The 17,297-nt window shown below is 37.3% G+C and overlaps 1 protein-coding gene across 1 annotated transcript in view; it reads left to right on the top strand.

The window, feature by feature from the left end:
* The window catches only part of LOC137290463 (multifunctional protein CAD-like), an 83,161-nt gene that overhangs the window by 52,930 nt on the left and 12,934 nt on the right, over positions 1-17,297 (top strand). The window contains exons 41-45 of the mRNA XM_067821411.1: positions 1,867-2,008; positions 2,713-2,783; positions 3,106-3,231; positions 3,864-4,019; positions 7,176-7,277. Coding sequence (XP_067677512.1) covers positions 1,867-2,008; positions 2,713-2,783; positions 3,106-3,231; positions 3,864-4,019; positions 7,176-7,277 — 597 coding nt within the window. The remainder of the gene's footprint in view (positions 1-1,866; positions 2,009-2,712; positions 2,784-3,105; positions 3,232-3,863; positions 4,020-7,175; positions 7,278-17,297) is intronic.

Genomic DNA, 17,297 nt, shown 5'->3' with positions numbered 1-17,297 from the left:
GTCTATGATCTATGTGATCCTGTGTCAGTCTATGATCTATGTGATCTGTGTCAGTCTATGATCTATGTGGTCTGTGTCAGTCTATGATCTATGTGGTCTGTGTCAGTCTATGATCCATGTGGTCTGTGTCAGTCTATGATCTATGTGATCCTGTGTCAGTCTATGATCTATATGCTCCAGTGTCAGTCTATGATCTGTGTGATCCAGTGTCAGTCTATGATCTATGTGATCTGTGTCAGTCTATGATCTATATGCTCCAGTGTCAGTCTATGATCTATGTGGTCTGTGTCAGTCTATGATCTATGTGATTTGTTTCAGTCTATGATCTATGTGATCTAAGTCAGTCTATGATCTATGTGATCCTGTGTCAGTCTATGATCTATGTGATCTGTGTCAGTCTATGATCTATGTGGTCTGTGTCAGTCTATGATCTATGTGGTCTGTGTCAGTCTATGATCTATGTGATCCTGTGTCAGTCTATGATCTATGTGATCTGTGTCAGTCTATGATCTATATGCTCCAGTGTCAGTCTATGATCTATGTGATCTGTGTCAGTCTATGATCTATGTGATCCTGTGTCAGTCTATGATCTATGTGATCTAAGTCAGTCTATGATCTATGTGATCTGTGTCAGTCTATGATCTATGTGATCTGTGTCAGTCTATGATCTATGTGATCTGTGTCAGTCTATGATCTATGTGATCTGTGTCAGTCTATGATCTATGTGATCCTGTGTCAGTCTATGATCTATGTGATCTGTGTCAGTCTATGATCTATGTGATCTGTGTCAGTCTATGATCTATGTGATCCTGTGTCAGTCTATGATCTATGTGATCTGTGTCAGTCTATGATCTATGTGATCTGTGTCAGTCTATGATCTATGTGATCTGTGTCAGTCTATGATCTATGTGCCCCATGTCACTATGTGATGAATGTGCTGCATCAACTTTGTAATCTGTTTGTCCTTGTCACTTTGTTATCTGTGTGCCCCATGTCACTTTCTGATCTATGTGCCCCATGTCACTTTCTGATCTATGTGCAAGACCGTAGATAACTTTTCTTAGTAAGTGGGGCACCATCCACATGAAAGCAGTGTTATGTCAACAGGTTGATGCACAACAAATAATCTGTAAAAGGTTTCAGGAGAAGGGGTGGTAGGGTGGACAAAGAATATGCGGCCTGGGCTCCCTATGGCCCCCATGTCACTTTGTGATAAATCTGCCCTGTGTCACTTTGTGATCTGTGTACCCTTGGTAACTTTGTGATATATGTGCCCCATCTCACTTAGTGATCCATATGCTCTGTGTCACTTTGTGATCATTGTGCCCTGTGTCCATTTTCAATCTATGTGCCTCATGTCAGTCTATGATCTATGTGCCATGTGCCACTTTGGGATCTATGAGCCCTGTGTCACTTTGGGATCTACGTGCCCTGTGTCTCTTTTGGATCAATGTGCCCTGTGTCACTTTGGGATCTATGTGCCCCATGTCACTGTGTGATCCATGTCAATCTGTGTTGTATATGAGCTGTGTCATTTTGTGATTGATGTGCCCCTTGTCACGTTGTGATCCATGTCCCCTGTGTCACTATGTAATCTTTGTGCTCCTTGTCAGTCTATGATCTATGTGCCTTGTGTCAGTCTATGTGCCCTATGTCACTTTCTACTTCATGCTTCCCCCTAATCCACAGACATCACATCATGATCTACTACAGGTATTCATGCTCTGAACAATCTCACTTGCCTATGTCCAGGTATATAGATAAAATATATATTCAGTACTCATAACTCATGTGATCACAGACTTAAAATCTAGGCCGTTATTGCTTTCCCGTCATATTGACAGTGTTGCTGTAACCATGTTTTAGGGGAAGGTGATGGCGTCGTTGTTTTATGAGGTGAGCACGAGAACCAGTTGTTCCTTCTCTGCAGCCATGCAGCGTCTAGGTGGCGCTGTCGTCGCCCTTAATGATGCCACTTCTTCATCCAAGAAAGGGGAGACCTTGCAAGGTGAGGATACATGTAACCATGGATGCCTGTGTTCCTGTTAAAGCTGACTGGCTCAAAATATTGAATACATGAATTTCATTCGAACTCGAAAACTAATAAACATTAAAACTGTCGATGAAATACTTATCATAATCAGATCATCAGACCAACTCTGAGAGCTGAGAGGTTTTTGCAGAATTTTGTCCTAAAAATAAAAAGTTGTTTAACAAACTATCATTATAGTATTGTTCACTATTTGTTAAGCTTTAGATTACTTTGTTGGCACTTGTACACATGCTTCTCAAACTCATGACTCTCCCAGCTATTCATCAATCCGCTTTTGAGACAAATGGACTATAGTGTCGATAGTTTATCTTACAGATATTGAGTGGCAGAAGAATGAGTGGTGTAGTATGTACCCTTATTCTTTAAATATTTGAATGTTTTTAATGTTTATAAGTTTTCTGTCTATTCTGTTATGGTGTATTAATTAATAGTGTATAAATTTATGTGTGGTATCCCGGCAGCTGTTATATTGCTGGAATATTAAAGTGCCATAAAGCCAAACTCACTCACTCACTCACTCACTCACTCACTCACTCACTCACTCACTCACTCACTCACTCACTCACTCACTCACTCACTCACTCACTCACTCACATTTTCTTATTGTCTAGTTTTGTACATAAGATTTTGTTTTGTGTCCTAAACTCTGCTGTTTTCAGATACTGTGGCAATGATGTCAGGCTATGCAGATATCATAGTGATTCGCCACCCTGAACCAGGGGCTGTCAGTGTGAGTACCTCAGAGTTGCATCCCTTAGGTGTGGCAGGATATGAATATTACGGAGTCAAATCCCAGTTACTATCTTCAGTATGTCAAGATCATACCAGTGTTTGGTTTCAACAAAGTAGTTTTTTGGGGGTTGCTATTGACAACAATCACATGACCTTAGGGACGTTTGGGATCTGGAATCCCTACAGGTAAATATTGCCTCTTTGTCTAGACACAAGATGGCCAGAAATCAAAACTTTGATCAAAATGCAGATGTAAGATTAGTGATTACTGTTCTTTTTTTGCAACATCAGTTTTCTGATTTCCTGTTGTCTCATGGCAGACTGCAGCAGGAGCAAGCCGAAAGCCGGTCATCAACGCTGGCGACGGGACTGGCGAACACCCAACACAAGCACTACTGGACGTCTTCACGATACGAGAAGAGATAGGAACTGTCAATGGACTCACAGTAAGCACAATATCTGACACCTGTATACCATCTTAATTTTACCATCTTGAAAAATATCTCTATATTTTGTGCATGGTTATTGACCATGGTTATAATATAGTGGCTTCTTTCCATTGTTATATGGAGAACTCTATGAATAGCATTAACAAGGGAGACCACTCTCCAGACCATAAACAATTTTTTATTGCCTACATACTATTTTAGCACTGTGCAGCTTTGCTAATAAAAATTATCTAAAAAGTATTTTTATTTTGTTATCTTATAAAAAATTATTTCATTATTCAACAATCAGCTGTGTAAGCAAACGTTGGTAAAACATATTCTTGCATATAAAATAAGATTAAAACAGCAAGGAATTAGGCTGTGACAATTACCACATTTTTGACAGTAATTTCAGTCTGTATGTACTTATTGTGACCAGATGGATAGAGATCATTTAATGTGGTAAACTCCTGTAGTTCCCCATGAACGTGTTTAATGTTAAATCATCTGAAGAGATCAAGTTATGAAGCCACGTCATACCCAAGGATATTAATCTGTGGTTATGCTATCAACCACCTGTTTGTTCCCACTTTATTAACTGATGTAAAATTCCTCTTACAAACAGCACTGATCACATTTCTGCTTGACAGATTACTATGGTTGGGGATTTGAAGAATGGACGCACAGTTCACTCCCTTGCCCGTCTGCTGACGCTGTACCGTGTCAACCTACGCTACGTGTCTCCACGGTTTCTGCAGATGCCAGAGGATGTCCAACAGCTGGTTCGGTCTCGCGGCATTAGACAGGTACTCACTACTGATCTATTTTGCTTGAGGTCCTGTCAGTTATAGTTGTAATTGTTTGAGTGCATAAATATTGATCAGAGAACAACAACATGCTGTTTAATACCTTCAGTGTGCCAGAAAGTATTATAAGCTCACATAAATCGTGCTTCTGATTGAGTTGAAAGTTTTGTAGCTGCAAAAACCTTTAAGTAACAATGTTCATGAAAGTTGGGACACCAAAATGCGTCGAAGGAATTTCTGAATGTCACGTGTTAAAACACCTCTTACCACATGCTTCTCATGGGGAAATTGTTCGTGAGGGAACACATGACTGCCAATAGCGTCAGTCTGACATCTGAGCTTGTCAGTGAAAGAGCCATTGTTGAGAAAATTATAATGAAATATAGAACTAACATAACATTTTGCATTTCCTTATCAAAGTCAATTTAAAATGATATTAGAAAACCTCATTTGAATTTAGGAGGATGTGAATCAAAATGATTTGAACTATGAAAAATAAATCATCCCTTATGTTTGTATGTGGACGTAGTGCAATACTTTTACAAATCAAGGTCTGTGTCAGACAGAAGTAGTGGTGTGCATAATTAATTGATCTACAAAACATGGTAAATGGCCTCCTTTCAACTTGTCTGTGTGTTAATAGCCACAAGGAGTTGGAACTCCTGTGTACAGGGATGACAATCTTCCTCAAATCCGCAGAATTCCCTGTATTTGATGGCACTGGTCTCATCCCTGTGTGTAACAGATTGTATTGAACTTCTACGATGTTTATGTTTGAAAATATTTCTCATTCAGTTTTGGAATTTATGAATATTTCTGGATATTCACTACAGTGTAAATATAAGTATTTCCTTTGTGTGTAGTTTGCTTCAAGGCTGTGTTAATACATAGAGCTAATGAAAACCCTGTCAGTGTGTTGAATTTATGCAAACCCCAAATATGGATATTGATATTTTGTCAGTGTCAGATTAATGAGATTTGACTGTATGTTTGCACAAAAATCTCATGCATCAAAGCAAAGTTTAACTGTTTAACATAAATATGTTCTCAAAGTAGTTCGGGGGCAACCTGTCACATCAAAGCATTCTTTGGTAAGACAAGTGTCAGGCATTCCATGTTTATCTCACTATGGGATTCTTGTGCAAGGTAAGTTGAGAATTGGTCTTCAGTAAACCATGCTTGTTGGTAGAGGCGACTGGATGGGATCAAGTGGTCAGGCTTGGTGAGTTGGTTGACATGTGTCATAGTTTCCCAGATGCATAGATCAATGCTCATGCTGTTGATCACAGGGTTGTTTGGTTAAGACTCAATTATTTACAGACGGGTGCCATATAGCTGGAATTTTGCCGAGTGCAAAATACTACTAAACTGACTCACTCACTCACTCCCCCACTCATAAGGCTGGAAATGTGATACATGCAATGTCAAATGGTGGGAATTGAAATAAAAGTTTGCACGCCCTCACACTCACTCCTTCACTCACTCACTCACTCACCGGCCATTCACAGCATAGAATTGATTCTATTTGTCTCAGCGTTAAGGTGTGGTGAATAGCTGAATGGGCTGGTAATTCCTCATGAACATCTGGCCCACAGGAACAGCAGATGTATGGAGCCCACTGAAGCTACCAGTGTTCTTCAGGGAATCCATACTGGAAGCTGTAAAGTGCAATAAACACCACATGTGAGATTGCATGCATAATTAACCGCAAATATAACAAATGTATTGATGTAATGTACATCATGTAAAGTGCAGTGAGCAAAAGAACATCATGTTCTTCAGAGCTTGTAGCCAATGTTGGTGCCATTTATTTTGTCACTGGAATGTTTGTTTGAGTTGATTTTGTTGTTGCAAAATCATTTTGCAATTTTCTATCTTTATAAAGGTGGTGTCTTTATGCATACAGTAAAACAGCATTTTGTCAGAGTTGAAGGGAGTTATGCATAAGTTGACGCAGTGAAAAATGTAAATTAACAAGAAATATTCCAGAACCAAACTTTCAGTTCAAAGTGTTTGATGCATCCAAGATAAGGTGTAATTGATAATGGATCGCACATTCCAGTGATTGACATCATGATCATCAGCTTTGATAGGAAAACACGTATCTACCAAGTCATATTGGTGTGACTGGCTTCATTTGTTACCGATGGTTGACTGGAAATGTTTGGTATGTATATATGACTGATTGGAAGTGTGTGGTATGATTGATAGTAAATGTCATGCATAACTGACTGGAAATGTGTAGTATGACAGGCAGTATCATCAGCAGTATTTTCATTGGAAATGTTTGGTATGTCTGATGGTAATTGTCATGTATGATTGATTGGGAATGTTTGGTATGACTAATAGTAAATGTCATGCATGATTGACTGGGAATGTTTGGTATGACTGATAGTAAATGTCATTCATGATTGGCTGGGAATGTTTGGTATGACTGATAGTAAACGTCATGCATGATTGACTGGGAATGTTTGGTATGACTGATAGTAAATGTCATGCATGATTGACTGGGAATGTTTGGTATGACTGATAGTAAATGTCATTCATGATTGACTGGGAATGTTTGGTATGACTGATAGTAAATGTCATTCATGATTGACTGGGAATGTTTGGTATGACTGATAGTAAATGTCATTCATGATTGACTGGGAATGTTTGGTATGACTGATAGTAAATGTCATGCATGATTGACTGGGAATGTTTGGTATGACTGATAGTAAATGTCATTCATGATTGACTGGGAATGTTTGGTATGACTGATAGTAAATGTCATTCATGATTGACTGGGAATGTTTGCTTATATTGCCAGCATGTCTAGTATGATGGACAATGAATGTTTGTATGATTGATGGTTTTTCTTTAGTGGGTTGACAGAGAATCACCCCCTCACTCCTTGTACATATGAACTGGAAAATTGCTGAATGCAGCATTTAACAAAAAGATAATATTAGAGATACAGATATTTCAGGTGACCTGCAGTGCCATGTTCTAGCCTAAATGTTTACTACCCAAGATGTTTACTACTGTTGATGTGTCATTCAATGAAGAAACAGAGCCAGCAGAGCGCCCTAAGGAATGCAAAGATTTGGGGCATTGCAGATATCATGTTTGTTAAAACCAATGCCTCTTTTGTTAACTCTTTTATTTCTCTTTTAGGAGGTGTTTAATTCCCTGGAGGAGGCCCTGTCAGACACGGATGTTTTGTACATGACACGGATACAAAAAGAGAGGTTCACATCTCTGCAGGAATACGAACAGGTAACCTGACTATTATTTCATTTGTCTGTAGCAGATTTTATTGCTTTTCTGTCTTAGTGCTGTATTATATTTCAGGTTTAAGGATATTGAGCGAATCTAGTTTGTGGACAGTTGTCTGGATTTCTTACTTGAATTTGTTTTCAGGATCATTTAGGTGTGGAAACTTACTGACTGTATTGAAACCAGAATCATGACGTTATCTGGGTGTGCTTTGTCGTGTCACCATTTATGGTTATGTTCAGTTTGTGATTTAATAGTGTGAAGTGATTTTAATCTGTGGCTTATTTTGATAGTCATTTAATACTAATCCAGTAAATAGATTATGCCTAAGTGTGATTGGTTGACCTCCAAGATCATTCAGTCTGTCAAGGATTACAAAAGATTGATCAAGTTCTTTCGATGAAAGATATCTTTATGTGAGAGGACCCCATTCTTTGAATTCCTTCTTCATGGGTCAGAGACACATGGTTTGTATCGTGCAATGCCTGAGTCAGTGACGCTGTTTAGCTCACCTAAACAGACTGATAAGGATGTTTGTCTCACCTGAACCATTTAATAAGTTAAGCTCCCATGAATCAGCAAGATGAGTTGACCTCACTTGAACTGTCTGACGATAAGAAGGTTAGGTCACCAGAACATTGATAGTAAGAGGTTAAGCTCTCCTGAACCTTGGGATAAACATAAGGTTAGCTCATCTGAACTATGGGATAACCATGAGGTTAGCTCACCTGAACCATGGGATAACCATGTAACCTCAGGTTAGCTCACCTGAACTATCTGCTAAGGACAAGTTTACATTTAGCTCACCTGAACCATCTGATGAGGGGACATTTAGCTCAGCATATAGGTATTATGGGAATCAATAAGAATGGAAGTTAAACTACATGGATTACATCCAAGAATTTTCTAAATGTTATAATTCATGTAATTGAATCTTTTTTTAGTTTCAAAAGTTTATAGTTGCTGCAGCTCCTTCCAGCATTGCTAATATTTCCGGTATCCAAATTTCAGTGAGGAAGGAGAGCTACAAGCCATTACTCCAAACAAGCATAACTTACAAGCTGAGTTTGGACATTAACAGTTGGCTCAGTAATCATTCTCAGTCAAACTCTGTGAAAAATTCAGCTAATTATTTGTACAGAGTACTTGTGATTGATCTGTTTAATTCTGTCATAGTGTGGGCAGTATTTGTGCTGAATTTGACATCCATTTCTCATGCATATATTGAAGACATGTGTACATTTTGTTGTCTGCTGATTTTCGCACGATGACTGAATGTTATGTGAACAAGATGATCCAGTCTTAGATAGAGAGAGTTGTACATACTGACATTGTCAATGAAGTGCTAGATCGTTTCTTCAGATAGTGCATAATTAGATACAAATCAAGAATTAACAATGAAATCTTAAAGGGGAGATAAGTAGGTAATCTCTGTTGCAGATGTTTGACATCTTGCGTGTTCTAAGTTATTCATATCAGCTTATTCGTGGCATCTTCAAAACCTTACTGTGAAGCAAATAAATACATAAATATATTTGTGGACAAACTGGCACTGCGCGAAGTGAAATGTCTTGACTGCACTCTGAGGCTTATCAACTTCAATATGCTAGGTGTTCTCAGTGCAATCAAGGCATTTCACTGAAAACATCTTTAAGTCAAATAGCCCCAAAGTTTAGATAGTGTCGTTTGAAAAATAACACAGGGAGAATAGCTTATCAAACAATGCAAGAGAACATTGATTCAATCTTATGTGTGAAAATTTGTGTAATTTTGTACTGTTTTACAAATTTGATTTTAATGTTCGCAAAATGAAATATGGCAGACAAGCATCTCTGGTAATGAAGCACTTTACCTAAATAGTGTACGTGACAAAGGAGGCCCAAACCTTCAGATTATGTTGTTATTGAAAAATACATACCTGCAATCAATTTCCTGTTTATGAATTGCCAAGCAGTTGCTTGGTGAAGTAATGCAAGGCGGTAGAGAAACCTTTAGATCCAAAACAGTCATGTGTATTCATTGATATTGACTTTGCAATAAAGTAAGACATAAATTATAAAATATGCTAACGCATATTGGGAATGTTACTCTGATTCACCAGTTCCCAGTCAGTAATAGAATTATGTGTCAGCTGGTGATCATTTCTGTAACTCTGACTATAAACATTGTTCTGTTTCTTTTGTGGCTTTATTTTGGGGACTGAAATGTTTATCTGAGGAAAAATTAGTTTCTTCATGAATTGTCCAGACTTCAGTCAGGAGGTTAGCTTCTCAAGATCCTGGACTCATGGCATCTCAGCATCTTTGAGTCTACGCATCTCAGGATCCTGGACTCCGCATCCTTGAGTCTAGGCTTCTCAGGATCCTTGAGTCTTGGCATCTCGGCATCCTTGAGTCTAGGCATCTCAGGATCCTTGAATTTCGGCATCTGAAAAACCTTGTCTAGGCATCTTGGGATCCTGGACTCATGGCATCTTGGCATCCTTGGGTCTAGGCATCTCAGGATCCGTGAGTTTCGGCATCTGAAAAGCCTTGAGTCTTGGCATCTCAGATTCCTTGAGTGTTTGCGTTTTGTGATCTTTGTCATGATGTCAAGTAAACATAGAAATACTAGATACGTGTGACCTAGATGCTTTATTTCATGTGTGCTTATGTTTTTAAATTTGAACTTGATACAAATAATTCACTTGAAAACAAATGTGAGTATGTAGCATGTGGAATGGATATGTGAGATAAAATTGTGAAAATATTTACCAAAATGTGTATTTCACCCTGTAATTTCAATAAAATATGTATTCTTATGTCTACAATTTAGCATGATTGTAGGTAATTATTTGGCAAAGCTACTTAGCCGGTCCACTAGTTTTGGGAGCTGGTTTATATAGTCATCGTTCTTCATTAAAAAAATTTCTAGTTTCAGACTTTTTTTTATGTGGATTATAATCATTCATTTATATGTAGATTGTATGTAGATTGAGTGGGAACATGAGCGGTTTCTGCATATACTAGCATATACTTCACAGTCTGGTTTCTTTTTCTACTCTTTGAATAGATCTCAGGGCAGTTCAAAAATACTTTTCTATACAGGACTTAAATCTTTTTACGTGAGGTTGAAATGTGCGTCTGCTACTCACAAATGTATAGAATGAAAGCGTAATTTTAGATATACCAGTGTAGAAGGCCATTTCTTCCCCGGGCTAAACTTTCATGGGGGAAGTTTTGGTCCAGTATATTCTTACCCTGGAGAAAGTTTGGGCTAGGCTAAAGTTGCAAGATATCTTCATGTACTTCTGGCTACATATCTGTAGATACTTCTGGTTCGGAAAATGCTGGGTGACCAAACATGTACAGTTTGTACATGCCGAGAGTCACAATGCAGTCCTGTACGGTCAAGACATGATCATAGATTCTTGTGACCAATTACCCCTCATTCTAGATGTTTTAGAAATATTATCCGTGGGGTTTTGACTGAAAAGTTCATATAGAGTGAGTGAGTGAGTTTAGTTTTACACTGCACTCAACAATATTCCAGCTGCATGGCAACGGTCTGTAAATAATCGAGTCTGGACCTGACAATTCAGATCTGTGCAGTTGGGAACCGATGACATGTGTCAGCCAAGTCAGCAAGTGTGACCACCTGATCCCGTTAGTCACATCTTACGACACACATAGTCGCCTTTTATGGCAAGCATGGGTTGTTGAAGGCCTATTCTACCCCGGGACCTTTACGGATCAGTTCATATAGTTTCCTCGATAGTTTCCCATTTTCCAAACCGAAAGTATTTACAGCTATATAGCCAGAAATGTTTGAAGATATCTTGAAATCATTTCCATTCAACATATCCTTAATTTATTTTATGATATCTCTAATTCAATTCCACATATATTCAATACAATTCAAGATATCTTTAAAGCAATTTTAGATATTGGTAAAAGCAAGAATTAAAGATATCTTAATCGAATTAAACAACTGAAGTGAACATATCTGTAATTCGTTTGTCGATATGTATAAATCATTTCAAGATATCTAGAACTGAACTCAAGATCTCTAATACAATTATATACAATATCATGTTTTATTTTACAGATATCTTTAACACATTTAGAGATATCACGAAATATGTTCTTTATATCTCTATCACATTTTGAGATGTCAGTAATTCTGTTTGGGATATGTGAATTTAATTAAAGATATTTTCAGTTATTTACAGATATCTTTAGAGCCAAGTTTGAAATCTTTAAATAAAATACAGATATCTTTAAAACAATTGAAGATGTCTGTAATTGCTCAATAAATCTCAAAACAGCTTGCCATATTAGGCTACTTCCTCCCCCCCACCCCTTGTTTTTATATCAGAAGTGGGAGATTCTGGCCTAGATAGGCTACTTCCTCCCCCCCTTCCCCACCCCACCCTTGTTTTTATATCAGAAAGGGAGAACAAGTTCTTACAAACATCAAACTGACAGTTTTAAATTTTGGTGACACATTTTTGCCAAATAGTACATTCTTGCCACTGACTTTGGTATAGTGAATTGAATGCATGCATGTGAGAACAGCTTATATCTCTACATCCATCTTGCTCCTGCTGCCATTTCTATGAAGACACATATTTCTTCATCTGTCAGAATCATCCCGCCATAAGATTTCAACATTCAGTCACACATTTGATGGCTGAATAAGATGTAATGTACACAGGCTGCTTGCTCTATTATCATGCCGTTTAAGATGTAGTATACACAGGCTGCTTGCTCTATTATCATGTTGTTTAAGATGTAATGTACACAGGCTGCTTGCTCTATTATCATGCTGTTTAAGATGTAATATACACAGGCTGCTTGCTCTATTATCATGCTGTTTAAGATGTAATGTACACAGGCTGCTTGCTCTATTATCATGCTGTTTAAGATGTAATGTACACAGGCTGCTTGCTCTATTATCATGCTGTTTAAGATGTAATATACACAGGCTGCTTGCTCTATTATCATGCCGTTTAAGATGTAATGTACACAGGCTGCTTGCTCTATTATCATGCTGTTTAAGATGTAATGTACACAGGCTGCTTGCTCTATTATCATGCTGTTTAAGATGTAATGTACACAGGCTGCTTGCTCTATTATCATGCTGTTTAAGATGTAATATACACAGGCTGCTTGCTCTATTATCATGTTGTTTAAGATGTAATGTACACAGGTTGCTTGCTCTATTATCATGCTGTTTAAGATGTAATGTACACAGGCTGCTTGCTCTATTATCATGCTGTTTAAGATTTAATATACACAGGCTGCTTGCTCTATTATCATGCTGTTTAAGATGTAATATACACAGGCTGCTTGCTCTATTATCATGCTGTTTAAGATGTAATATACACAGGCTGCTTGCTCTATTATCATGCTGTTTAAGATGTAATGTACACAGGCTGCTTGCTCTATTATCATGCTGTTTAAGATGTAATGTACACAGGTTGCTTGCTCTATTATCATGCTGTTTAAGATTTAATATACACAGGCTGCTTGCTCTATTATCATGCTGTTTAAGATGTAATGTACACAGGCTGCTTGCTCTATTATCATGCTGTTTAAGATTTAATATACACAGGCTGCTTGCTCTATTATCATGCTGTTTAAGATGTAATGTACACAGGCTGCTTGCTCTATTATCATGCTGTTTAAGATGTAATGTACACAGGTTGCTTGCTCTATTATCATGCTGTTTAAGATTTAATATACACAGGCTGCTTGCTCTATTATCATGCTGTTTAAGATGTAATGTACACAGGCTGCTTGCTCTATTATCATGCTGTTTAAGATTTAATATACACAGGCTGCTTGCTCTATTATCATGCTGTTTAAGATGTAATGTACACAGGCTGCTTGCTCTATTATCATGCCGTTTAAGATGTAATATACACAGGCTGCTTGCTCTATTATCATGCTGTTTAAGATGTAATGTACACAGGTTGCTTGCTCTATTATCATGCCGTTTAAGATTTAATATACACAGGTTGCTTGCTCTATTATCATGCTGTTTAAGATTTAATATACACAGGCTGCTTGCTCTATTATCATGCTGTTTAAGATGTAATGTACACAGGCTGCTTGCTCTATTATCATGCCGTTTTAGATGTAATATACACAGGCTGCTTGCTCTATTATCATGCTGTTTAAGATGTAATGTACACAGGTTGCTTGCTCTATTATCATGCTGTTTAAGATGTAATATACACAGGCTGCTTGCTCTATTATCATGCTGTTTAAGATGTAATATACACAGGCTGCTTGCTCTATTATCATGCTGTTTAAGATGTAATATACACAGGCTGCTTGCTCTATTATCATGCTGTTTAAGATGTAATATACACAGGTTGCTTGCTCTATTATCATGCTGTTTAAGATGTAATATACACAGGCTGCTTGCTCTATTATCTTGCTGTTTAAGATGTAATGTACACAGGCTGCTTGCTCTATTATCATGCCGTTTAAGATGTAATATACACAGGCTGCTTGCTCTATTATCATGCCGTTTAAGATGTAATATACACAGGCTGCTTGCTCTATTATCATGCTGTTTAAGATGTAATGTACACAGGTTGCTTGCTCTATTATCATGCTGTTTAAGATGTAATATACACAGGCTGCTTGCTCTATTATCATGCTGTTTAAGATGTAATATACACAGGCTGCTTGCTCTATTATCATGCTGTTTAAGATTTAATATACACAGGCTGCTTGCTCTATTATCCTGCTGTTTAAGATGTAATATACACAGGCTGCTTGCTCTATTATCATGCTGTTTAAGATGTAATGTACACAGGCTGCTTGCTCTATTATCATGCCGTTTAAGATGTAATGTACACAGGCTGCTTGCTCTATTATCATGCCGTTTAAGATGTAATGTACACAGACTGCTTGCTCTATTATCATGCTGTTTAAGATGTAATGTACACAGGCTGCTTGCTCTATTATCATGCTGTTTAAGATGTAATGTACACAGGTTGCTTGCTCTATTATCATGCTGTTTAAGATGTAATATACACAGGCTGCTTGCTCTATTATCATGCTGTTTAAGATGTAATATACACAGGCTGCTTGCTCTATTGTCATGCCGTTTAAGATTTAGTATACACAGGCTGCTTGCTCTATTATCATGCTGTTTAAGATTTAATATACACAGACTGCTTGCTCTATTATCATGCTGTTTAAGATGTAATATACACAGGCTGCTTGCTCTATTATCATGCTGTTTAAGATGTAATATACACAGGCTGCTTGCTCTATTATCATGCTGTTTAAGATGTAATATACACAGGCTGCTTGCTCTATTATCATGCTGTTTAAGATGTAATATACACAGGCTGCTTGCTCTATTATCATGCTGTTTAAGATTTAATATACACAGGCTGCTTGCTCTATTATCATGCTGTTTAAGATTTAATATACACAGGCTGCTTGCTCTATTATCATGCTGTTTAAGATGTAATATACACAGGCTGCTTGCTCTATTATCTTGCTGTTTAAGATGTAATATACACAGGCTGCTTGCTCTATTATCATGCTGTTTAAGATGTAATATACACAGGCTGCTTGCTCTATTATCATGCTGTTTAAGATGTAATATACACAGGCTGCTTGCTCTATTATCATGCTGTTTAAGATGTAATATACACAGGCTGCTTGCTCTATTATCATGCTGTTTAAGATGTAATGTACACAGGCTGCTTGCTCTATTATCATGCTGTTTAAGATGTAATATACACAGGCTGCTTGCTCTATTATCATGCTGTTTAAGATGTAATATACACAGGCTGCTTGCTCTATTATCATGCTGTTTAAGATGTAATGTACACAGGCTGCTTGCTCTATTATCATGCTGTTTAAGATGTAATATACACAGGCTGCTTGCTCTATTATCATGCTGTTTAAGATTTAATATACACAGGCTGCTTGCTCTATTATCATGCTGTTTAAGATTTAATATACACAGGCTGCTTGCTCTATTATCATGTTGTTTAAGATGTAATATACACAGGCTGCTTGCTCTATTATCATGCTGTTTAAGATTGTTTAAGATGTAATATACACAGACTGCTTGCTCTATTATCATGCCGTTTAAGGTGTAATATACACAGGCTGCTTGCTCTATTATCATGCTGTTTAAGATGTAATATACACAGGCTGCTTGCTCTATTATCATGCCGTTTAAGATTTAATATACACAGGCTGCTTGCTCTATTATCATGCCGTTTAAGATTTAATATACACAGGCTGCTTGCTCTATTATCATGCTGTTTAAGATTTAATATACACAGGCTGCTTGCTCTATTATCATGCTGTTTAAGATTTAATATACACAGGCTGCTTGCTCTATTATCATGCTGTTTAAGATGTAATATACACAGGCTGCTTGCTCTATTATCATGCTGTTTAAGATGTAATATACACAGGCTGCTTGCTCTATTATCATGCTGTTTAAGATGTAATATACACAGGCTGCTTGCTCTATTATCATGCTGTTTAAGATGTAATATACACAGGCTGCTTGCTCTATTATCATGCTGTTTAAGATTTAATATACACAGGCTGCTTGCTCTATTATCATGCTGTTTAAGATTTAATATACACAGGCTGCTTGCTCTATTATCATGCCGTTTAAGATTTAATATACACAGGCTGCTTGCTCTATTATCATGCTGTTTAAGATTTAATATACACAGGCTGCTTGCTCTATTATCATGCTGTTTAAGATGTAATATACACAGGCTGCTTGCTCTATTATCATGCTGTTTAAGATGTAATATACACAGGCTGCTTGCTCTATTATCATGCTGTTTAAGATGTAATATACACAGGCTGCTTGCTCTATTATCATGCTGTTTAAGATTTAATATACACAGGCTGCTTGCTCTATTATCATGCTGTTTAAGATGTAATGTACACAGGCTGCTTGCTCTATTATCATGCTGTTTAAGATGTAATATACACAGACTGCTTGCTCTATTATCATGCTGTTTAAGATGTAATATTTGTTGTGTTTATGTATAAATATAATGGAACGTTATTCACATAGGCAATTTTACTAATCCATAATCACTTATGGTGAGAAATATTTTTCATGTATCCATGGGCCAAGTATACCCCTTATCAAGCTTTGTCTTCTGAATGTAGAATAAGGCACTACAGTGGATTGATAGATGATACAGCATTTGATACAGGTATTGTATCATCTGTCCAAATCATGTCACCATAAGATGTAATATACACAGGCTGCTGTGGGCCAAGTATACCCCTTATCAAGCTTTGTCTTCTGAATGTAGAATAAGGCACTACAGTGGATTGATAGATGATACAGCATTTGATACAGATATTGTATCATCTGTCCAAATCATGTCACCATAAGATGTAATATACACAGGCTGCTGTGGGCCAAGTATACCCCTTATCAAGCTTTGTCTTCTGAATGTAGAATAAGGCACTACAGTGGATTGATAGATGATACAGCATTTGATACAGATATTGTATCATCTGTCCAAATCATGTCACCATAAGATGTAAACATTCAATCTCACTTTTGATTGGTATGGACATGCAAGGTGTTTAGTTTAAATTACGAATATAGTAATAATTTTGAGATACGTAGGAAGAATGGCCTAGGCTAGAACTTCCCCAAGGAAAGTTGTCATAGGCCAAAGTTCACCCAATGAAAGTTTGGCAGGGGAAAAGTTTGGCCTGTTACACCATCATATTCACTGTTCATAGTGCCAAGAAATATACAGTTCGTTTAACTATAGTGATCATTAAACCATATGGTTTCATTTGCTAGATTATTTCATCACATTATTGGATCCTTGAATCTTACGTATGGACGCTTGCAGTTAGTAAATGGGGTTCTGTGGACCACTAACTCTATAAGTCAATGTAAAACTCCGTCATAATTTTATTGTGAAATGGTAATATTTTGATTCCATATTGTATTGTGCATCATTTTCATTCTCATAGGGGCAGTGAGGTAGCCTAGTTGTTAAAG

This window comes from Haliotis asinina, chromosome 7 (genome assembly GCF_037392515.1).
Source record: "Haliotis asinina isolate JCU_RB_2024 chromosome 7, JCU_Hal_asi_v2, whole genome shotgun sequence".
In the NCBI taxonomy this organism is placed as follows: Eukaryota; Metazoa; Mollusca; class Gastropoda; order Lepetellida; family Haliotidae; genus Haliotis; species Haliotis asinina.
This window is presented reverse-complemented; position numbering and strand designations above follow the sequence as displayed.